We start from the raw sequence: 24981 nt of genomic DNA, 5'->3' as shown, positions 1-24981 counted from the left end.
TAGCTCCAAAGAATCTGGTTTTAAATAATATCATTAAAAGTAGACGATATTAATACAAGAGTTCACACTGAGTTCACATGCTCCTGATGCCAGTGGATGAAAATGATGGAAACTGAAGAAACCCAAGACAAGACTACCATGAAGTAGTGAGCAAAATCCTATTTACTGGTTCTCTGTATTTTGATTAAGGGAGTAGTTTTCTTATCCCAAAATATTTAAAAATAAAGGAATTCTGTTACAGTCTTGCTTATCCTGACATGGAGCACTGTACCTGTTTACTGCAGATCAATGGGTTGTGTGAGGTGGGTCATAGCTGCCAGTTTGAGGGGTGTTGGGGAGGAAGGATTCACATTACCCCTTTCTTCCCACAGGATGCCATAGTGATCCATGAAGTTTATGAAGAAGGGGCAGCAGCCCGAGATGGCAGACTTTGGGCTGGAGATCAGATTCTGGAGGTAAATAAGTCCCTCTGTGTATGTGCTTGCTTATATCTTTGTCATGTATATTTGTATTCAATGCAGTGTAGGTTTCTTGAAGGAGGAACAATAGGCATAGGGCAATTGAAGCTTCTTTTCTGCCACTGAGAACGTCCTGACACATTCATATTTCCTTATATATTCATATAAACTGAAGGTACAAATTGAGAATATATTAAATTTAATTGAGCACGGCAGTTCTTGGATTACATAGTTCAGCTGTCATGTCCAATAGCTCAGTATTATTCATCTGTTTAATCTTTCATTCAGAGACCTGCGCTACCTGCATTGCTCAAGTATCTCAGTACTGCCTTCAAAGTGCTGAGTTTGGTGAACTTGGGGAGCAAAGGCAAGGGGTAGCTGCAGCATCCCTGTGAACATCCCTGCCAGCATCCCTGCTGCTAAACAGTGCCTGCCTGCAGCGTTGCTGGCGGAGCTACCAGCCCCCTCAGGCCATGGCTCATAAAACCAGTAACACACAGAATTATTTCTGTCAATAAATGTAGTGTTTTTCCTGCAGAGTAGCATGGAAATTGAGGAAGGAAAGGGTTAAGAAAGACGTGTTGGTCCGCAAATGAAACTTGCGTCAGGCAGGGGTTCAGCGCAGCTGCTTGCAGTGTCTCGCTGTCAGATCAGGACAAATTCCCAGCATGGCCATTAAGGCATTGGTGTGTAGGGTTAGGAAAATAGTGAGAGGTACTTGGGGATTTGTCTTTACAGCTCTTGCACTGAAAATATTGTTTTTAGTGTTAAGGCTGAATGTTGTTTTCTTTTTATAAATAACTGTGTATTAACAGAGCACAATAATGAGGGGGCAAAAAGGGGGAAGGTTAATTAATTCTTCTCTGGTCAAACAGGAAAGTGCTGATGTTTGTGTGCTGTAATATTGTTATTCTTTCAGCTTTTAAAAGCCACAGTAATGAATCAAAAAGATGACTCTGAGTTAGTTTCAGATTAGTATGATAAAGCACACGTAGACGCCTGTGTCAAGAAAAGAATACCAGTGCAGTATATAAGCAACTGTGCAGAATTAGTACGAAAGAATGTAATTACTATAAATTAGGCTTAGCTATCTTAATGTAAAAGTTAGTATGGCTGTAATTTTGTGTATTTAGAAATACTGAGAATTTTCATTGCCTTAAAACTTCCTATGTTATGGAAGTGGATTAACATTGTATTCACTTGCAGTTCATGCTGATTCCTAAAGAGACTTCCAAAATATTTAAGCATTGATACTTTTTGCTATTAAGAAATGAAACAGAATATTGGTAAACACCTTCAAGGGCATCTGTGGATCAGGTCTGGCAAAATTGGGAGATTAGGTTTCAAGATGCAATGGATGTTTTTAGTACTTGGGTGTTCAATCAGAACTTCTTGTTCCATCTGATACTACTAAAATGCTAAAAGCATTTTCAGGTTATGGTAAGAGAAATGTAATTGAGTGCTCCAGGAGTGGTCTTGTGTGCCATCTATTGGAACAAAGCAAAATAACCATTTAATATGTCCTGCCTGAGCTTCACCATTGCCATTTGCTAATGTTTTTGATTCCTTCTGTCTTTGGCTTGGCAGTGGTGCAAAGCTGGGGGAGAAAGAATCTGAGCAGTAAGAGATACAAGAAGCTCAAAGGAGCATGTCCCACTTTGTCTGGTTGTAAGAAGGAAGCATTGTTTGAGGATCCAGCAGTGAAAAAGAAGGGAAGAACACCCACAAAACTTACAAGCCAACATGTTTTGATTATTGTGATTTATTCCATGTGGAGGCACAAAACACCAAACTTGCACTCAGTAGGAGATCCAGGAGCTCAGCCCTCTAGAAATGGGAGCACTAAATTAGAGTGCCAAGGGGTGTCAATTTGACAAATTTGTCCTGTCACACTTGAGTAGGGTGCGATGAAAAGATCATTTATACATGTCATTTGGAAAGAAAACACTGATTATTTCAGGTGAATGGGATTGATCTGCGGAATGCCAGCCATGAAGAAGCTATCACTGCATTGAGACAGACGCCCCAGAAGGTGCAATTAGTAGTTTATAGGGATGAAGCACATTACAAAGATGAAGAAAACTTAGAGATCTTCTATGTAGATATACAGAAGAAAACAGGCCGAGGACTGGGGCTCAGCATTGCTGGAAAACGGTAAGAGCATCTCTCTGACCTTACGGTACTTCAAATGAGAAATAATTTGCTTTTTGCCATATGAATGACTGTAGCCATTAAATGGAATAGGAAATAAAGGAAAAACTCTGCAAGGAAGAGAATTTTGTATCTAAATAGCTTCAAGGATGCCATGGGGCTGTGTAGCCAAGTGGGCACATGTGGAGCTGGGAGCTCACTGTCCTGCTGACTTCAGCATAGATGCATCTCAGGGCTTGGAGGCCCTAACCATGGGTTTTCTGATTTCAGAATGGGGGCAGAAACCTCAAGTATTATAAATACTATAAGTATTTATATTTATAAATACTATTATAAATACTATAAATATAGATACTATAAGTATTTATGTAAATACCAGGGTATGCCTTTGAAAATAGATTTGTGAGTTAGATCTAGCTGCTACCCCAGTTCAAAGGGACTGATGTCAGTGAAAGATAAGCAGCTGAGTTAGACCCACATCCTGAACAGTATCAAAGTTACTGGTCAGCACTAGACACCAGTACTGTGATTGCAGAGCAGAATCTGAGACACAACGAGTAGGTAACAACTGCTTAATAAAATGTGACTTTTTACTGATATATTTCTAAACCATTGCTATTAGATCATTCAAACCAGAGCACTGATAGCTTTAATCTTTCATTGCTAGAAGAGATTTACGGCATGACACTGGCAAGCACTCGTTCAGCGTTGGAAGTGTCATATGGTTGCTCTTCTGTATTGCCAGAAATAATTTATTTTCTCAATTACAAATCATCATGTCATTATCCTGACTGCGTATGGTCAGTGAAGTTTCTGCAGCAGCTTTTTACAAGAGTGGTGATGTTTAACCCAGGTGTTGTGAGCAGATTGCGGGCTGGGTAATTAATTTAGCTTATGTAAATTACCTTACAGATGGTAATGGCAGTCTCCAGCCCTCCCATGTTTGCTTCCATGCAAAACTTTCTGTACTACTGCGAAGTGCTTTGCTTGTGGGGATTTCTACTGTAGAGGCAGCCCAGTTTGTGAAGTCAGCATGTGATGCCCAGGTATAATTCAGGTTGTGAAGTGTTGTGTCCTGAAGGGTGCCAAATGCCAAACCTTGGCATTGCAGCTGGCACCAGCTCACACCATAGCGAGCATTGGGAGATAGGGCCAGCAACAAGGGGACTGCAGCCTCTGGAGGGGAAATAAAATACATTGGCCATGTCTGCATGGCCACAAAGCTGGATTTCCTGCTCCATAACTCAGGTGCAAACTAGAAAAGTCTTTTCTGCAAACTTCTCCCTGTTTCTGTTGGGGCCCTCCAGGCTTCTGAGAAAGGAACTGAGCTGAACCTTGGAGGTGAACATAGAAGAAGTATCTGAGGCTGCATAATTCATATCAGGCACATCAGGACATAGTTTAACTCCATCTTAGACTGATCCTTGGCTTTTGATTCACACAGGTGGTATTTTTCAGGAATCTTCATGGCTCATACAGTCAGAACTAACGGTTCAAGGCAAAAGACAGCATTAAATATAGCAAACCATGCCTTAGTTTTAAAACTCATAGATTTTTTGCATGGTTGAATGGATGTAAAACTACTTCTTGCACTGCTCACAGGTTTCTGTTAATGTCTCTTAAATGCAAGTAGTCTAAATTGGTCTCCCAAAGAATATTGGATTGTGTAATTAGCCATATGCTTCTTGCATTGTTAGAAATGGAAGTGGAGTGTTTATCTCTGACATTGTTAAAGGAGGAGCTGCAGACCTAGATGGAAGATTAATTCAAGGAGATCAGATTTTGTCTGTAAATGGAGAGGATATGAGAAATGCCTCACAAGAGACTGTTGCCACTATACTTAAGGTGAGTACATAATACATTTTAAGATATTGAATTGCAGTTACTAACACTATGCAGGGTAATTATCCTGAAGTGCTATTTACGCATACACAGGACAGCTTGAACTGATTACTGAGACAGGAATTTCATCTGAAATAACTTTGGGAAATTCATTTAAAATCACTTCTCCATGTATTTCTAAGAGTTAGATGGTATGAAGTGGGAAAACAAAGACACATGTAGTATTTAGGCATTTATTTGAAAATGCAACTGTGGATTTCATATGTTAGAAAAACATTTGGAAACCTGAGAGGCATACAAATCAGGACTGAAGTGAAATGCCTTTGGCTTTGCTGAGCTGACCTGCAGCTATAAAATGGCAGCTTAAATCTGTTTCTGCACAGCTTTCCATCTTAGTGGAGTGATCTTACACTCTGAAGTTGCCTTTTCCATTCAAAAGCATGTGGCTGCTTGGGTCAGAGGAGAGGGCGGGAGGTGGCCTGGCTGTGAGGGCCTGATATTAGCTCCTCTGTACAGCTCCCAACCCCAACAGCCTGTACCTGGGATGAAAGGATGGGTGGGAGTGATGCTGCAGACCCATTTCTATTTTAAACTGCATCTGGAGACAAGGGCTTTTTCCCTGCCATCACCACTACTGTTTCTGCATATGATTTCTTCCATTCTTGAAGGGAAAGACTAATTATTTCCTTGCTTTTTCCATTCAGGGCTGATACTTGGCCAAAAGTTTACCTATTTAAGAATTGGAAGTACGTGATATTTCCAATTATGAAGTTGAATCCATATGTGTTAATTTCACCCTTTTCTGCAGCATTTTTCCTCTGAAGTGTTTTGCATGAGTATTGTTTGTAGCAAACTTCTGTTAAAGAGTTGGGAGCTTTTGTTTATTTTTCCTGAGTAACTGGCCATCTACAGTTTGCCAGTAGGAAGATTCATACTGACTTCAACAACTAGGATTAAACCTTCAGGTTAAACCTAGATCCAGGAATGGGTACATTTTGTATTGTCTAAATACAAATGTTATTGCTTTTGAGCATTCCTTGTGGTTTTCTTCATGGGGTTGTGGTGCTGAATATAAACATAATTCTCTCCAGGAGAGCATGAAATATTATACGTCTACTTAAATGCTGTACATTGTGGTTGTTCTTTTTCCAAGTGTGCCCAAGGCCTAGTGCATCTTGAACTTGGGAGACTGCGAGCTGGATCATGGCTATCATCACGGAAAACATCCCAAAACAGTCAGGTTAGTGACAAATTCATATATATAAAGCGGGGCTGTGAAAGGCAGGGCATGGGGACAGAGCACATGCACATGAGGCACAGTCCTTCCATAGACGCTTACTGCTGAGCAGGTGGAACAAAGTATTTTATCACGATGATTTTCTGTGCTGAACTGCAAAGCAAGTGTCATGCTGACATGCTGGTTAAGTAGAAGAGCAAGTTAATATCTCTTTTTAAGGAGTGTCTTCCCGAGACACACCAATGATGCCCATATATATTTTTTCAGACCTGCAAAAAATGCTGAATGTATTTTGTGCAGCTGTTTTGTTACTCAAAAGGAGTTAATGAAACTGAACTGTATCTCTGCCTATCTTAGGGCAGAACCACATGAGAGCTGCTTTGCTCTCAAAGAAAACACAGAGCAATTTCCTGCTTCACTTGCTTTTTACCTGAAGCGAAGACAACAATTCATTTTCAATCAGTGCAGGGCTTTCCCCTTCTCCCCACACCCCCCAGTCAGCTTAGACACTGATACCACTAGTATTAAAGCTCAAGTATTGAAAGGGAGAAAATAAAGGCAAGATGACTTGGAAAACTTTTTTTGGGATGGATTTTCCTTCCAAAGACCTCCTTTGCCATTATATTGAAGTTGGCAGTGATTCACAGCAGGGCTAATTGCTATGGAATATGGAGTATTTTGCTATGGAGCTATGGAGTATTTTGCCCCCTCTCTGCCTAGGGACAGCTGTCAGGGACCCACAGGGACTTTGCCCACACACCTCCCTCTCACACAGAATTGGGAGCAGTCAGGAGAGCCTGCACACCAGTGGATCCAGCCCAACTTTCACAAAAGCTAAAAGAAGGGTTTGGATTTGGAAACAGAGAGGAGGAGCCATAGGATTTGAGTTAAGGGGGGATTTAAGTTAAAGCAGGAAATCTTTTAAGGAGGTCAGTAAGAGGGCAGACTTGTCCTCAGTGTTGTGCACGAACAACCCAAAAAGGATGCCAAGATCATAGTCATGTGGTGTGATTTCTTAACTTCCTAAAGGCTAGCAGTGATGAAGGGGTGGGTGAGGTACGGGAAGGGCTAAAGCCCAGCTTTAAAAATACTGACTAAATCCTTGGAGAAACATCTGCACTGCATACAGCAGGCAAGGAGGAATGAAATAACAGAGGAAAATTATACTGATTGCATTGAGTAAGACTGCAGTCTTGAGTGTTAGGAGGTTTGGGATCGTTGTGTCAACAGCTAGCCCAAGCAAGAGCAATGTAATCAAAAAGGGGTGGTTAAAAGTTATCCACCCATTTTTACTATGTAAAACTCACAGCTGAAAGGGAAGCAAAATAGTATCTAACATGAATCCAGGTAAAAATCAGATCAAACGTCACCCCCTTTCTTTGTGGCATTAGAGGCTTTTGCAGGAACCTGGTAATTTCTGTATCTCTTTCAATACCAGAAATCTTAATTGCCACTTTTACTGCAGAGTCATTTGAGAGCCCTCATCTCAGTGCTCCTCAGCGACCTGGTGATTTTGTAAACCAAATAGATTTTTCTCAGCAAAACCTTTCCAAGATTTATAAAATTCTTGGCAAATAACACAGCAAATCGGCTTGAATGATTTGCACAACTGTGAGCGATGTTGTCGAAGCTGCTGGCCAAGAGCATCCAGAACTTTTGTCCTCACTTGGCTTTTGCCTTGGTCTGTTGCATACCTTTAACTGTAGAAATAGAAGCCTTGTGGTGCAGGACAGTGATTTCTTTGACATGCATTGCAAATTACATTAACTGACCCACGAATTGGCAACTAGAGGTGGAAATTGTGCTCTGCCTGTTGTTCATCACTGACAGCTGCACACTGGTCAGTTAGAATTAATGCTGCCAGAGCTTTTGATTCACCGCCTAATGTATTTAGAGAGAGAAAGCTCTGCTGTGGATGGAGAAGTATAGGCCAGATCTTTGTTCTGCGTAAGGCAGCACAGTTGGGAAGGTCTGGCCCTCGGTGAATCCTGTTGTTCAGATGCACTTCCTAAATTGATAATTATGTTTCCTTGAGGAGCAGAGTCTGAAGATAAAGCCAGATACAGAGATAGGGGAAAGGAGGGCTGGTAATGGACAGCCAAGAATTGGTTACATGCGCAAGCAGCCGTCTTCAAAGGCTCTCCCTTTTGTCACCTGGCATGTTATTCTGGAAATAAGGGTAGGTTCTTGGTCAAATGAAAGAGCAGAGTCTATTACAGAACCTTGTAATCAGATAATATATTCAGCTAACATAACAAAGCCTGTCGATTACCACCATGTAACAAGATGGGTGTTAGTGTGTGAGAGGAGCTGTTATGTGTCCTGCTGTGCGCCTTATGCACACTCATCGTGCCTGCAGCATCCATCATGAGGGAGATGTCCACCGGCATCATGTACCCTTCTCCTCAGGTGCAGAGACACACTGGGAACAAAGGAGAGTGCTAATCCTACTTCCTGATGCCCTCTGGAGTAGACCTGACCAACACTAAGTGTGCACGTAGAGAGTAAAGTTCAGTTGTGTAGGTTCTCATTTGGAAATGAAGTTGGAAGGGTTTTCAGTTGCGTGGCTGATGTGGTATTTCCAGTGTGGTTGTCACAGAGCACAGCTGTGCCCGTATGTTGCAGGAACTGGTTTAAAGTTAACATTTGGGTTTGACTCACAGGTTTTGATTTATTTTTAACTCCAGGCAAGCCAACAGAGTGTCCACAGCCACTTCCACCCTGCGCTTGCTCCGGTCCTCTCGACCTTACAGAGCTTTGTTGGCACAAAAAGATCTTCAGCAGATGTGTCTCAGAGGAACTCAGGTATAAACTGGGTGGCTGTCAGAATAGCTGCGTGTTATTTGCTGTATGTTTGTGCTGTTTTCAAAGCAAAACTGAATACTTGAAATTGGTTTTCCTACTCTGCCTCCCAGAAGACACACCACTGATGTTTGAAGGCCCAAAACACTTTCCAGCAGATGACGTTATTTTTATGTCTACTCCTAGAGTAACAGCTTCTCTATTTTAAGTGCAGAATTTCTGTGCCCTGCTATTCCCCAATGCCCATGTCAGAGGCTTAGCACAGGCATGGTTCTCGCATTAGAAACCATTCTCTCACAGAATAAAGCTGCCACCACTTCATTTATTTCTTTGTTGCTCGTGAATGTGCGATGGGGAGTTTTGGAATGAGAAAGTCATAATGCCCAGTTGGCAATTTGCAGATTTAGCAAGTGCTAAATCTACAACCTGCTTGTGGAGAACCTGTGCGTTTGGGTGCTCTGACCTGCCTCAGAAGTCAGTAACCTTTGGTCATGAAGTAGAAGACATTTCTTCTGCCAGTTTACATGCACTGGAAGAGGAATGTGGCTTCCTTCTGGCAATGTGGAGGGCCCTGCGAACCTCAGCACCTTGGCAATCCTGCCTTCCATACTTATAACAGATATCTGCACAAGCACACATGCCTGGTGGTGAGAAATACTGAAATATGTTACTAAGAATCATTAACTTTTGAAAGAGACTAATTCTGCCTGCCTCATAAAAGGTTCTGAAAGTAGTTTAATGGGAGCTGGTAGAATTAGGGGTTGGTATAGCAGAGCCCAGGACTTCACTACACCATCAGCTTTCAGGCTGTTGAATCCCAGTCTGAATGATTCCTCTGAAGTGTCCCTTTATTTTTCTCTCTTTGTTTTCTCCCTTTCTTCTATTTTGAGTACTTTCAAATGTCCTATGGCTATATATGTGCCAGCCAGACTTCCTGGCTGTCTGTTATTTACTAATAGAACACAAATTAGAAGAGGAAATCCATGGAACCTCGACAGCCTCAGAGCAGCCACGTGCTCTACCCTTTGTAGTCGGGACACTGTGATTTATGAACAATAAGCCAATCTTTAATTGAGTGAAATGCACAATAGGGCTTGTCTTCAGGCCGGCAGAGTGCTGCTATTCAATAGGCTGTGGCGAGCAGTGGCAGTGCTACAATGGGTGTCACTGGCATCCGTCAGGCAGAGTGATTACATCCTCCTCACGTGAGTGGCACTGCCTGGTTTGGCACAGGGAGGCTCTGCTCCTGCTTGGTGATAACTCTGACTATGCAGCAAGGGACCATTGTCACCTGACAGTGTTATCTCTTAATTATATTATCTCTTAATTACAGATGCTAATTGTTTGTTTCGTTATTCCTAGGAGCAGATATGGGCCCAAGGACTGTGGAGATAACAAGGGTCAGTGAGTTAGTTTCGATCAATTCCAAAAGCTGACACCTTTAACTGAAGTTGTTAATTTTTCTAGCATTTCTCAGAAGTAAAATTGCATTATTTATATTTGTAGTAGGTTGTTGGATGTATGCCAGAGTAGTGGGACCTGCATGTGTAAGGATGTGTATGTCTGTCAAACCTATATTCTTCCTGTTCCGTAAATCAAATGGTCAGTTATTACTGTACCCTGAACTCTGACCTCTGCAGGTTGCTTCAGTTGAAAATGTTGTTTTGTTTTGCTTTGTTTTAGGGACCAAATGATGCACTTGGTATCAGCATTGCAGGAGGGAAGGGAAGTCCATTAGGAGATATTCCCATCTTCATTGCTATGATTCAAGCCAGTGGTGTGGCTGCACGTACCCAAAGACTCAGAGTGAGTAGAGAGATCCTCTGAGTATTTATTATTTCATCTGCAGTGTGTCCTACAGAGAAGGAGCCTCAAGCACTTCTGTATCAACACCTTGATGATAACTCATAGACTGCTTTTCCTCTTATATATATTTATATATATATATATCCAAAACCAGAAACAAAACCAAATAACCCGTCCTGTCTCTTCCCTTTTTAATTATATTGCATCTTGGGATAATGCCCATAATGGAAAAGTGACATTAAGAGAAAGAACATACATGCATTTGCAGTGGTTTTCAAGTGTATATGTTCATCCAGACCGAGGGAGGGCAGCAACAGGCTCTCTGGAAACCACAAGCATTTTGGGGACTACAGGCTGGGCATCATTTAGAGCTCGAAACAGGTAGAAAACAGATTGGAAGTCAGTTGTTTGTTCTTAAGGCCCTTATGAAAAGAAATGCCAAAATAAGGCACTTATATCAGACCCACAAGATATGTGTATTTCGGGAATGACTGTAGTGAACACTTTCAGTTTTGGTGAGAGTTTCAAGGAATCATTAATACTGGAAAGAACTTATTATGCAGATGTACAGGGTTGCTTTGGCCCATGAGATTCATTAGTACATGCTGCTGCATTCATGCCATGTCTGTAACAGAATTACACAATAGCATTAAGTGCCAGGGTCAAGATTGTTTTTATGTATAATAATAATAATAAATCATTTAGGTTAATTAGATTAATATCAGAAGTACCTGCTTTCCTACACTTCATTCAGCCTGTGAGTACATAGTCTGTAAGAGTATAAGCTCATCTGCACATACAGACACAAATAATCCTTTCTGGATGGGAGGACAGCAGTGAAAATCTCCTCCTCTCTGCTTGCAAATGGAAATAGTAAAATACAACACGTCATTCTCTGGTTGCATTGTTGTTTTTTAAAAATCCATATTGTGCTTACTCTGAAGAATGGGAAATGATCACTGGCAATGCAGAACTCTCACAAAAGGGATCCCGCAAAAGAGAAGCATGACTGTGCAATGCCAAGTTCATGAGGAATTTTAAGCATTCTTAATTTTAATTTTCCCTAATGCTAGTAATTTTCCATCACTGTTGTACTTTTAGGTTGGAGATCGGATTGTCAGTATTAATGGGCAACCTTTGGATGGGCTGTCTCATGCAGATGCGGTTAATCTACTAAAGAATGCTTATGGGAGCATTATCCTGCAGGTATGGTGATAAATTGAACATGCAGCTGCATGAGGGGAGATAAATGGCATTCAGGGGAAAAAAAGAAAAGAAAAAACCCTAAGCATCACTGGCACAAGGCATCACAGAATTGCAGGGTGCTTGCTGATGGGAATTACACAGAATGAAAGCAAGAAATGATTTTCATTCAGAAATTCTTTATTGCCATTCATATGGGCTGTGAGCATGACTATATGAAAGCATAACAAAGGGAACAAAATAACTTGTTGCTACACATGATAAATCAACAAGCTTCCGAGTTGTTGTTTGTATTTTTAATTTGAAGTTAACTAGGAACAAGAAATTACGTGTGTGTGTGGGTATGAGTGCATGCATGTAGCTAGACTTGTGACCAAACTGCCCACACTGTTAATTTCCTTGTTCTTGAAAGGGGGAGAAGAAAGAAATGGTAGCAGCAGTTAGGAAACATGATAGCATTATCATTAAGACAGTGCTGCCTAGAATTGTTTATTCTACAGGTAATGAAAAATAACACTCAAGAGAGAAAACTGTTATCACTGCCACATTTATATGCTAGCTAAAAAGAACACATTCTGCCACTTTGGTTCTAATTGCTGCTTACCAGTATATTCATCTTCAGTTTATTTTTATGTTTACACAAAGAAATGGAGAAAATACTTGCCAGAGAGAATTCAAAATACTGCTCATTTGCAGAATTATTGTAACAATTGGAAAACAATAAGATGCACTACTAGAATCTACTCTAATTTTCTTTGTCATCACAGCATATTGGATTGGAACACATCTTGAGAGGGTTTTGCAAGCTTCTTGCTTGCATTGCAACACAAATGTGACTACAAAAAATAGGGGGAGGGAGAAAAAAGGTAAAAAAATAAATGAAATTACAATAAACTTAGTTTTAGACTTGCTTATTCTTTGTTTTGTCTGCCTGTGAACTGCTGACCTGGTAAGTGATGAGCCAGTTCCAGAGCAGATGGTGTATTTGTGTAGTTCTATGAAGTCAAAGGAAATGTTCAGGCATACACCAGCTGAGGATTTTCTGCTAAATTATAGTTATCATATTGTTAGTAACGTTGAGTAATTTCACTTTTCATGTCAACAGTATTCCCTGAATAGAAAATGAAAGCTTGCTGCAGAACCCAAAATTGCCAATCTTGAAAGCTGTAATACAGCATATCTCACCTCATCATGTATTTAAAAATATTCCTGATGTCAGTTGGTTGCTCACATAAACAAAGAGTTTCTTCTGGAAATGTCTTTGGGTTTGTCACTTAATGGGTTTTCTTCTGCATTTTTTGCTGTCTGGCTTAAAATGGGCTTAATACTTTTTATTGATGATTAGGGTTTACTCTGATAGAATAGAGTCTATTTTCCTCTATTAAAATCTGTTATGTGAAAGTGAAATGTTAGAGTCTATTTTCCTCTATTAAAGTCTGTTATGTGAAGGTGGAATGTTAAAGTCTATTTTCCTCTGTTAAAAATCTATTATGTGAAGGTGGGATCTTATATTTTAATAGCAGCAAAGAGTAGTATTGAAGCCGTGCTGTAAGTGTGGTGATACCTTACATGCAAACCACAGGTACTTCTCAGTCACTGGATGGCTTATTTTTATTACAGCAATCAAAATGGAATAATCCTATCACTGTGATAATCATGACTGATGTGTCATTAAGTAATTGTGTTTATTATCAGGTTAGACCACTTCATGGCAAACTGCTTTGAAAGGTCAGATAATTGTGTTCAGTGGGGTGGAAAGGCTTATTATCAGCACGTCCTGGGAAGGATGGGGAAGGAGTTTGCAAATGCTGTTTGCAAATGGGAGATTAGGGTCTCAGGGGAACAATCATCCCTTTCGGCTGTTTTGATGCTTTGGTTTAATTTAATTTCTTTTCTGCAGGTGTAGTAATGAGATAAGGGGAAGCTTTTTTACAAGGTTGTTGAACTCTGATACGTTCTTCCTGCCAACGGAAGATTTTTGAATATAGATTTGTTTTGCCCTCATTTTATTTAACAACGAAATATGACAAAGACTGGCTGGCACTCTTTCCCCTATTGCAGTGAGAAGGAAAACTTAACGGTGTCTTTGCTGTCTGCTGGACCCCTTCATTTAGGGCATCCAAGAACTTGAGTCCTGGGATGCAAAATTTGCATGAGAACTAATCTTCCTTCCTAGAAAACCCTACCACCCTCTTGGCTCTGAGTGATTAGGAAGAGGGAAATATTGTTGTGGGAGAATTGTGAGCAATCATTTAAAACAGGGGATTTATAGAATGGATTTTTGTATTTTGAAAAGGTACGTTTCCCTTGAGCTGTGGGTGGAACAAGTACCTGTTAATTTTGGTAAAATAAGGCCATAGATAGCTAGAGGAAATATTGAAAATATCCTTAGTGGCTATTTCTCACTGTTCTCTGAGCCAAAATCCTGTGCTGAGCAGTAAATGTCAAGCAGGGAAGAATAGCTCATCACAAGGAGATGGAGTTAGGGGATAACCACCGCATGTGGTTGTTAGGAAATTGATGTCCTTTCAGCTGTAAATACTTAAAATCCCAAACACTTCATAGTGATTTTCTGATATCTTCCTGAAAAGGCAAAGAACAGAAAATTAGCATGCACTGGAAGGTTTAGAAAAGAGACAGAGAGAGTATTGACACTTTTGTGTTTAATAGAACTTGCTGAGCCTGAAAGATTCTATCCTTGTGAGGCAAAACCCCTGTGAACAGCAAACCCCAGACTATAGCAGGTAGCTGTTTCCTCAGACCAGCCATAAGTGGCTTTGTACATAACCTACACAACAGGGATAGGGTTGCTTTAAAAGCCTGAGCAAGTTTGCTACCCAACAACCTGATAAACTGTCATTAACTTTATCAATTACTATCTGGTGGTAATTCATGATGGCTTCAGAATGACACAGGAGGCAGAATTGGGAAGGTTAAGAACCCAGTTTATTGATCTATGCTGGAAACTCCAGTGGAGTTGAAACCATGGATTAATTTCTTCCATACTCATCAAATAAACCAGTCTGAGGTATTTTGGGGCCTCTGCACAATAGTCCCTTGGATCTCTCTATTTTGTTAAAGGCTGAGGTGCTCTCTGTAGGAGACCTTTACTTTCAAGCTCAATCCTGGACACCCTGTGCCAACTCTGAGATGCACATATTCCCCCTGAGAAAGTAATCTTTTTCTTTGGGTTCTCCAGAAAGACCCTTCCCCTCTGCTCAGCATCTGAATGATAATCATGTAAAAGGCAAGAGAAAGCTTCAGAGCAAAGTTTGCATTTAATCCCCAGAAATATGGTTACTATTAACTCTGTTATGTGAATGTATTGAATTTGTAGGACATTTAAGAGAGTAGGACTTGTATTTTAAGTTTGCTTGGGGAAAAAAATAATCAACAATTGATTTTCCTGTTTTCTGCATAATTAGACAAGGTGTCTTTGGTATTAAATGAACACGCACAGTTTTTCATTACATCCTTCCATTTAGGTTGTGGCTGATACCAACATCAGTGCCATTGCTACCCAGCTGGAGAGCATGTCCGCAGGGTGCAACCTTAACTCTTCTTCTGAGCATCATTCTGAAGATCCCGAGTAAGTTTGTACTTAGTCTGCATGACTGAGATGGATTTCTGTGTGCCATGCAAGGGAAAAGCCTCGGGTGGTGAAGGAGGGGTCTCTCCCATTGCTCTTGTCTGTAATTTTCCATCACCTTTAAAATGAAAACTGTGACCTTCTCCATGCTGATTATGGACTCATGTCCATCTTCACACAGTGACAGAAATTGCTTGAGTAAATAAGCACAAAATGTGTTTCCAAGCACTCGTTCTGGACATATTTCAAGATAATATATCTCCTTTTTTTCTAATGTGTTATGCTGACGTGACAGTTCTGCCCTTGTCTGTTGGCTGCCTTGCCTGAAAGGCGTTACGATCCTAGCAATTTGAAATGATTTGTCATTGGCAAACTAAGGCAAGAGGTGTTAAAAACCTGGTATCAGAGACAAATGTTTCAAAACATGTCCCAGAGCATTCTTTGTCCTTTGAATCTTTTTAGCTTTACAATTCAAAGAAGTCTGATTAAAAAGTGTTCCACTTGCAGCACTTCTGTATGGTGATAGAAGCTAGAGATCTAGCCCTCCCATGGCCATGCATCATTCTCCATTGTGTGCTTTTTAGGGTAGCTTGTAGCATTCCAGTAATCATTTTGAAATTCATTTGATCTTCATTGTGGTTCAGTAGCTTCATTATGTTCTTCATTTTCATTCTTTCATTCATTATATTTATTTTAAGAAGCTGAGATGCAAGTTGCTGCCCTACCTCAGGGGTTTTTGAGTATAAAAGTTGAGCTATTTATGCTGCATTCTCTAGTCTCACAATGCAAGAAACTGTTTTTATTGCTGCTCTCAAAGGAAAATTGCTTACTTCACAAAAGAATTTGTGTTCTCTTTTCATATTAAAATAGTAAGGAAATGTGAATGTGAAAATACGAAGCAGAATTAAGTAGGCGTATGTATTCCCTCCATCCTAAAGAAATAGCTACATATTGGTCATAATAGAATCATGGAATCATGGAATGGTTCGAGTTGGAAGGGACCTTAAAGCCCATCCAGTCCCAACCCCCTGCCACAGGCAGGGACACCTTCCACTAGAGCAGGTTGCTCCAAGCCCCATCCTGCCTGGCCTTGAGCACTGCCAGGGATGGGGCAGCCACAGCTTCTCTGGGCAACCTGTGCCAGTGCCTCAGCACCCTCACAGGGAAGAACTTCCTTATGTCAAATAATTTATATATATGTATATATATATGTGTGTGTGTGTATATATAAAATTCCAATATATATCTTCATTAAATCTAATAACAGGCTACACCTTTATACAGGTGGAAGATGCCAAACAGCTTTTGTCCCTGTAATTATTTTTAAATATATAGAAATTACTTTTTTAAATTTACAATGGATATATACATACATGTAGTCTCAATTGAACCAGGAATCTTCCTTTGCTCATTGTAGACAGTAAAAGCCCCTGAAGAGTTCAGGCTCTAAGTGATGGGGTTGCAAGGAGTAGGTCAAATACAGGTTGTTAGAAAACAGCCCAAAAAGCCTGCACTAGAGCTGAGACTATGAACACGAGTGTTCCTGGCTTCACCCTATTAGACTCATTCCTCTGAAGACATAAAACAAAATGATGCTGTAAGAAAGTAGTTGCAGTTGCCACTTTTGCAGACTAAAGATGACAGCTTGGCTGGTAAGAAAGCAAACTCTACATACGTGCAATGACTGCAGATCAGGGGAGTCTCACTTCTGCATCAGAGATAAGTGCTCTTGAGTCCTTATTAAAGTATTTCAGAGTGAGGAGCTGAAGTACAAGGAACAGCGTTTGAACTCTGGGCTGTGCAGGAGGATGTTGCAGTGCAAAGGCAAGAGTCGTGGTATGTGACTGTTTGAAAAACTTCTTGATAGATAAAATACCTCTGTAAGTGTTCCTTCTGCATAAAGTCCCCAGAGACAGACATTGCTATTCTAAGTGATATCTGTTGTGTTTTCAGAGCACCTCAGCCTAAGATTATTGCTTTGGAGAAAGGCTCTGATGGACTGGGATTTAGTATTGTAGGGGGGTATGGAAGTCCCCATGGAGACCTGCCCATTTATGTCAAGACTATATTTGCCAAGGTATCTTTTTTTTTTTCCTCCCTATTTCTATATTATCTTTAAAAATAGACCTAGGATTTGGCTTGGATAATATATTATGTAGCAGAAAGCAAAATGTACTGGCTGAGTACATTGATGTAAGTGGACCTAGAGCTGGCGTCTCACTTTATACTTCGTATTACTGATGGCTGAAACAAGATACTTTTATCTCAGCAAAAGCTCTCTGTGTACTTGGGAAATTTGGGTTTATACATTAAAATATTTGTAAGGCAGTTTTCTGTCTGTAAATCTTAGCAGTGGCTCTGGCCACCGAGGCTGAGGAGCAAACATAGCACAGCAGAGACCATCCTTGAGGCAGACAGCCTCCATTGCTGTGAGGGAGAATTCACCCTTTTCCCACCCATCCCCTTGCTAGAAATGTGCTCATCAAGATACATCAGGCATGGCCATGTGAAGGGAGCTCTGGAAATGGAGGAGGAGGAAAGGAAAACAGTGGGAACTGGGGATACTTTCCGTAAAGTAACTTTTAAGTCAGTTGCAGTTGCTTGTCCTATACCTGCTTGCTGTCACTTGTGTCAGCACTTCTGGTGACATGATTAAGAAAACTTCATCTGAAGGTGGAATAGAAGTCATGTCTCCTCTTGCTTCTGTGATTTGGGGGCTGAAACCACAAATATCTGGTCTCTTTTACAATTTTCAGTTATTAACATGGGAAGATACTGTGTCTTTAAGCCAGTGCTTGTATTTATGTTTCTAGATGTGAGCATAGCTGAGAAACCCTAAATCAGAGCCAGAATACACTGCAGTCACCAGTGGGGCAGTGGAGCAGAACCTAACACCATGAGCCAACCTCTGAGCAGGGCAGGCTCAGGATTTAGATAAAAGAGCTGCACTGAGGGCCCTGAAGGAGAACAGCCGTTTGTAAAGCTCTGTGGGAGCTTCTCAGGACTTTCATACAATCACTGAATCATTTAGGTTGAAAAAGACCTTTAAGATCATCGAGTCCAGCCATTAACCCAGCACTGGCAAGCCCACCATTAAACCATGTCCCCAAGCACCAAACTACACCACTTTTAATAGTATCTCCAGGGACGGTGACTTCACCACTGCCCTGGGCAGCCTGTTCCAGTTCTTGACAACCCTTTGGGGGAAGAAATATTTCCTAATACCCAATCTAAACCTCCCCTGGTGCAACTTGAGGCCATTTCTTCAGGGGAGCCCAGATCTGTCCAGGGCTTGGGGCAGTGCCCAGGCTGTTGTGCTGCATTAGTTCTGTCCCTCTCCCTACGTTTTAACCTGTTTCTCAGCACTGGTTACAGAGTACATTTAAATGCTGCTTTAACAAGCCTCCCCATAATCAGAAAAGACAGAACCAGTCTTTACACTGCAATTTTTCAGGGTTGAGCTAATTCTTCCCAGGGGTTTATCACCCCAGACCATGCAGGCTTGCTCGAAGCGCTCAGGGAGACTTCAGCAGCACTGTCATTTCACATGTTCCCCACTCAGTTACAGTGGGATTCCCAGTGCTCCTCATTTCATCCAGTATTATGAGGGATGGGAGGGCTCCGTGCTACCAGCCACTAACGACTCTCTTTGCTGTTTGCAGGGAGCAGCTGCGGACGATGGCAGACTGAAGCGTGGCGATCAGATTTTAGCAGTTAATGGGGAAGCTTTGGAAGGTGTTACTCATGAGCAAGCTGTAGCTATCCTGAAGCGCCAGAAAGGAACTGTAACATTAACGGTGTTATCATGAATGTCATTGTGCTTGCGGAGATAAATACACTTATTTTAGAGCATCAGCAGAGCTATAATAATACTGCTCAGCCCTGAGCAGGATGTAAAGCAAACCCTGGCAGAATCAGCATTCACCCCATTGCCAGAAAGGGTAGTGTGCATCTTGAGCTTCATTTAGCCTTGCACATTTATCAGCCTTTCTCCCCACCCTCTCCTACTTCTGTTGGCTTTTGAGGTTTCTCTGGACAAGTTTAATCAAGAAACTTCAAAGAACAATGTCCATTTAACTTTATTTATACATCAGTTTATCCCCACTAGTCTGAACACCCGTTACAACTGCTGAACCTGGAATCAATTCACACACAAAAGAGAATTTAGATCATCAACTGATCTCATCTGATGAGCAGAAATAAATGCCGAGTGACTTGTCATCTCACTCATGATTTACTTATGCTAATTGTCCTTTCAAGTATGCCAGAAAACATTAGCAATGTAATTAAATTACCACTGTTCCAAATGATGAAATATCAAATTCTCCTCTGGGAAATTATTTGTGCTCAGCACAGTAAGTCTGATAGTCAAATGTGAACTTCTCATGTTTATCTCTTTGGGTAGGTCTGTGGAAGTTAGTCAGAGGTAATTACTGTGATGTGTCAATTTGCAGCCTTTAGCAGGAAAAATAAACTAGGGGAGAGGGAAATTTATTTTTTTTAGGCTTTTAAAATGTTTGAGCCTTTTCAGATATTGAGACAGCATGAGCAACAACGTGTCTCATTCTAGTCTCATTATATTTTTAAAGAAGAAGAAACGTGCTGATATATGCCAGGCATGTTACATACAAAGGCAGTTGTTGTTGTGCCAAGCTGCAGCATAATTGTTCATCCTGAAACTTTAATGAAGACAAAAAGTTTGCTTCAGCAATGTGATCCTGTAATTCCAGTAACGATGGTGAGCGGTCCCTCTGCACCTTGTCTTTAAGGCTAAGATGAAGTTAATCCAACCCAGCAAACCATTTTACATTTCCAAGGGTCTCCCCAGGATCAGATAGTGCAGGAAGAGGCTTTCACGGATCACAGAGGATGCTTCTCTCCTGGAGCTGCTGGAGTTCAGGTTTGGATAATACCAAATAATACCAGGCACTGGTGAGATGATCACTGCAGAAGACTGCTGCAGCAGTTTGAGATCATGTCCTCCCCAGGGCAGAGCATGCAGCCTCCTCCAGCAAGTCATATGGCTCAGTCAAAGCCCTCAACTACTTTTTAGTTTAGGCAAGTGTGTGCCAAAGCCCACAAGGCACCTTCCCAAGGCCTGTCCTGCTTTGCATAGTGAAGGTAAGATGCAGGAGCATTCAGCCAAAAGTTAGCAACGTTGTTACCTGTCACAGCCATTCCTGCAGTGATTATATGACCGTGGCCTTAGTGATTTAGCAAATGAATTTGGCAGGCAGATTAATGGCAGTGAAAGTCATTGTGGTTTAATCTTCCTATCCAGAGGAACAGTAGGGTTTTAGAGGAAGCAGCCCAGTCTGATTTGGACTATTTGGTATAATTTATGATGATGATGTAGCTGGGAGAAATGAAAGCAATGGGAGAGTGTCAAAATTGGCTGCTCATTTTATGTGAAAAATCCCTGGAATGTAATGGAAAGATTATTCAAAAGCTGCAGTATAACAACTGAACAGTGCAGGGTTTGTGTTGAAGGTACTGTTGTTCAGTATATTTTATCTAGACAGGGTGTTTCCCCATTTTACTTTAAAAAAGAGATACTTGAAGTGAGATGAACTATACTTAAGCAAGTTGTGATTGGCTCTCACTGAAATGGTTTTCTTCATTGCAAAGTTTCCTTTCAACTTTAGGTTAATCACAAAGTGCATTTAGCCTTGCTGGAATTGTATTCCATTAATAGTGCCTGGAAGAGACTTCACGTTTTCAGTGGATTCCCACTGTTCTATTTAATTTGCCAAGTGAAGTGTTAGTGGAACCTCAATTGTAGACACACAGAAATATGTCCAGATGTAGCAGTTTGGGAGAATGTTTAACAAACTGCCTTTGGTTGCAGAAGCATCCAAGGTATGCAGAAGTTAAAGGTGGGTAGGTGAAATGTGAAGAGGTACACTCAGACACAGTGTGTGGAATTTATGAACAAGATGTAAGGATTCCTCTGCCTGATTATGTTTTTGTAACCGTTGCATTCCAACTTTAAGATGTTGCCACATTTAATCTGTGAAGTTTTACATGGCTATTTATTAGCCTATTATGCACATAGTGTTCATATACACAAAGAATAGAATTTATGGGCTGAGATATTTTGCACTTCTCATTGCTCAGAATGAGAGAGAACATTTTTCTGCTTCTTGTAATTTGCACTTTGTGTGTTGAATATATTACTGCCAAAAATTATATTGCAACTAATTGATAAACCAGTGACCACAAGGAGGAGCGTGTGCTGTATGTACAGGACCAAGTTAGGTGATTAAATCTGCATTACGCTTGTCTGGGTTGAGGTGTTCTGGTTTGTTTAAAGTTTTATTTCTGTGCAAGGGAAAAAGCAATGAAACCTCCTGATTGTATGTTTACGTCTATCAGTAAAATGAGAGATTTTATGACTTCTAAGATTCTAAATAAAGCTTGGTTATGTAAGTAGTTCTGCATTTTATTTTTATGGTTTTTCATTTAAGTCACTGTTAAAATCTATTGCATAAGATATTCTTTGTTTGCTGTTCCAAGTACGGCTTGTGACTGCCCTTCTCAGGGTGAAGGAGCTGTGGTCACTGTAGGAGGGATGGAAGGATGTGGTGACAGCGAGCGAAAGCTCTGTGTCCAGGTACCAGGATTGCTCCTAAGTGAGACAATCACAGGGAGCCATCCTGTGCTCTTGTCAGAAAGCTGCAGACACCCATCTTCATGGTCTTCCCTGGTAAGTGGTTGTTAATCAGGGGAACGCTAACAAATGGGTCAGTTGAGAGACCAAGGATCTGGTGCATAAGCAGCAAAACCAGGTGATGAAGATAAACTGATCATTATTGTGTCAGGAGGAATCCAGTGCAAGGGATGATTGCCAGAGAAGCATCGATACCGTAGGCATCTTGCAACCCTTCAGAGGTGCCACTCATCATCATTTCAACTCATAGATACTGGTGGGAAAGGTTCTCCTGCCTTGGTTTGAGGACTTATCTGAGGGCTACCTGTTGTTCACAGTCCTTTCATCAGTGTCTTTACCTGGAGAGACAGGGAATAACCTTGCAGTGACACCATGAAGGGCATCCTTGACATTACCAGAAGCTGCATTTCTTGAGTAACTCTGCAAAGAAAAAGGCAAGTTACATCTATGTTCAGACTTCTTCCAAAGGCTGGGATTGAGATGCTCTATGTGTCCTCTCCACCACGTGAGCTTGCCAGGGAACAAAGTCTGTCCAGGCATGATCCCTGCTGCAAGGATCCCAAGCACTGAACTTCAGAACCATGGCAGTGGAGGCTGGGCTGGTGTGGACAACAGCCTGGAGGGATGAGGGGACTCTGTCAAATTATCCTGCTGCATAAGGAATCAGTGTAATGCCTCTAAATTCCCTATAATTAATCAAGTGGCAATTACCACCCTGGAAGTATGACATATATAGAGCCTGTTGAGGTAATATGATTATGCTGAGATGGAGCAGTTAATGTACCTTTGCCTGAAAGGACTGGAATGAATTCATTTAACATTACACATGTATAAAACATTAGTTTTTACACTTGTGCTGAGCACTGATGTATAATTCCATTATCATCTTTCTCCACGGTTTCGCACTTCTGTGTCCATAATTTAGCTGTATTTACATTCCAGTTAAACACTGTCACGGTCATTGTTTTTCATCTTAGCACCAATGGACATTTTGTTCTCTAACACGCATTGCTGTGATAGCTGGACCTTTTAGGATGCAACAAATCAGACAGATCCATGTTCTGCAACATCCCAAATGAAAAAGAAACAAGGATCCCCTTGACTTTGCCTTCAGCCTTGTCCAAGCGGGCTCCAAGGTCTCTGCAGCTTTTGCAAGTCTGGTGAGGTTGAAGCAGACTTTGTTCCCAGTTCCTGCACAAGAAGGGAAATGCGCAGTGGCAACATAAACCCTTCTTCATTCCCTGCTGTCGGTGCTGTGCCTCTGTAACTGCTTGGTTAAAGTTCACATCCTAATCAAACTAATTGTACTGATTAAAGCCACATTTATGTGAGATTATGTTGCTGTGGTTCCCAACCAGGATGCCCTGGGCAGGATTCAGAACTGCTGAGCTCAGCTTTATGGTTTGTGTTGGAAGGGACCTTAAAGCTCACCCAGTTCCAAATCCTGCCACAGGCAGGGACACCTTCCACTGGAGCAGCTTGCTCCAAGCCCCTGTGTCTAACCTGGCCTTGAACACTGCCAGGGATGGGGCAGCCACAGCTTCTCTGGGCACCCTGTGCCAGTGTCTCAGCACCCTCCCAGGGAAGAGCTTCTGCCTAAGAGCTCATCTCAGTCTCCCCTCGGGCAGGTTAAAGCCATTCCCCTTGTCCTGTCCCTACAGGCCCTTGTCCAAAGCCCCTCTCCAGCTTTCCTGCAGCCCCTTTAGGTATTGGAAAACTGTTACACAGTTTCCCCTGAGCCTTTTCTTCCCTCTTCTCCTTCTTTTTTAACACTTTGATGTGCAGGTATCATGGGCCATCTGTTGAGTATAAACCCAAGTGTAGAAGCTGGGTTTCTCCCAATGCTCTGGGAGCTCATTTCCAGCAGGTTCTTGTTTATTTGTATGTAGCAGAAAAGGAGCTACAAATACATTTCCCTGAATAGCAACATATCCTTCACTTTTTTACAGACATGTTTTTGTCCCCCCTAGCAGTGATGCTGCTCAGCAAAGGCCTCCACTAGCACTTGCCTTAGAAGATGGGGTGGATTTGTGCATTGGAGATGGTGTTTTGTGGCACAGTCATGGCAAAAATCCCTTCTCAACAGGGATGTTTACTCCAGGCTGTGTTCAGGCTTGAAGACACCCCAGTTACAGAGGTTGCCAGCAGTCCCTGCGTTGGTTTCTCTGCAGGATTTCTTTCTGAGGGTGTTCCTCCTGGAAAGCAGCTTTAGCCAGGGAGAAACACACTTGGGATCATGCCTGACACAGTTTTATTTCTTGGGTGTTTTACTGCTTCTGCCAGAGAAGCCAGAATCAGTGCAGAGCTCCTGATGCTCACAGTATGCTGTTAACTTGCTGCACTGGGGGAAGCAGGGAAACTGGACAAATTGCCATGTGGGCAAACACTAGAATAGTGCTGGGTTTTAAAGCAGGGGAAAGGGGTAGCAAATGGGGAGGGTTTCTGTCTACACTGGTGTCACCCTGTGCAGAGTAGGTCTGTGGGTGAGCGGTTGTCGGCTGGGTTGTTTAACCCTCTCTGCAATGGACTTTCCCCTCACAGGTTGCACGTTGGAGTACATCATCCCTGGTCTTTGGGGTTTCCCTGGTTCCTGGGTTTCGGTGGTGCCTCAGCAGCTGGTCTGCATCCTCCCCATGGCTGGAGTCCACCCTGACAGAGGTTTGTGATTCACTTTGTCTTGCAGAAACAGGACTGGGACCCTTTTCCAGGCCAGGTTGGACACAGGGGCTTGGAGCAAGCTGCTCCAGTAGGAGTTGTCCCTGCCCATGGCAGGGGTTGGAACTGGATGGGCTTTAAGGTCCCTTTCAACGCAAACCAGGCTGTGGTTCTCTGATCTGGGACATCCTCACCGGACTATGGCATCAGCCAGGGACAGCTGCACAGGCCCCATCCACAGCAGCTGCACCAGCTCCAAGTGGTGTGCTCCCAGAGCTTTTTCTCCTGAAATGGCACTAGATGGAGCAATTGACAAAATATTCTGCTCCTGTTGCCTTCAGCCTGGGCCAGAGCGGCCGCTCCAAAGGATGCTCCAAGGATGCTCCAGGAAAGACAAAGTCCAAAAGCTCCTTTCCTCTGCAAACAGGTGAGTGCTGCAAAGGGAGACACTTCAGTACCACAATGACAGATTCCTAGCCCTGCTTGTGACTGCTCTTCATCCTTGGCAAGAGCAGGGCCAAGCAGCCTCAGCATGGGGACAGGACAGGGTGCCGGGAGCCACTTTGGG

General features: G+C 41.9%; 1 protein-coding gene across 1 annotated transcript in view; it reads left to right on the top strand.

Annotated features, from left to right (window-relative positions):
• PATJ (PATJ crumbs cell polarity complex component) overlaps positions 1-21520 on the top strand; it is a 153289-nt gene extending 131769 nt beyond the window's left edge. The window contains exons 35-45 of the mRNA XM_034063832.1: positions 372-455; positions 2419-2612; positions 4307-4454; positions 5605-5691; positions 8376-8493; positions 9853-9890; positions 10174-10296; positions 11398-11502; positions 14985-15088; positions 17042-17165; positions 18751-21520. Of these exons, the coding sequence (XP_033919723.1) occupies positions 372-455; positions 2419-2612; positions 4307-4454; positions 5605-5691; positions 8376-8493; positions 9853-9890; positions 10174-10296; positions 11398-11502; positions 14985-15088; positions 17042-17165; positions 18751-18897 (1272 nt within the window). The 3' untranslated portion in view covers positions 18898-21520. The remainder of the gene's footprint in view (positions 1-371; positions 456-2418; positions 2613-4306; positions 4455-5604; positions 5692-8375; positions 8494-9852; positions 9891-10173; positions 10297-11397; positions 11503-14984; positions 15089-17041; positions 17166-18750) is intronic.
• The last annotated feature ends 3461 nt before the right edge of the window (positions 21521-24981 follow it).

Source organism: Melopsittacus undulatus, chromosome 6, assembly GCF_012275295.1.
Source record: "Melopsittacus undulatus isolate bMelUnd1 chromosome 6, bMelUnd1.mat.Z, whole genome shotgun sequence".
In the NCBI taxonomy this organism is placed as follows: Eukaryota; Metazoa; Chordata; class Aves; order Psittaciformes; family Psittaculidae; genus Melopsittacus; species Melopsittacus undulatus.
The sequence above is the reverse complement of the archived record's forward strand: the minus strand, read 5'-3'. Positions and strand labels throughout refer to the sequence as shown.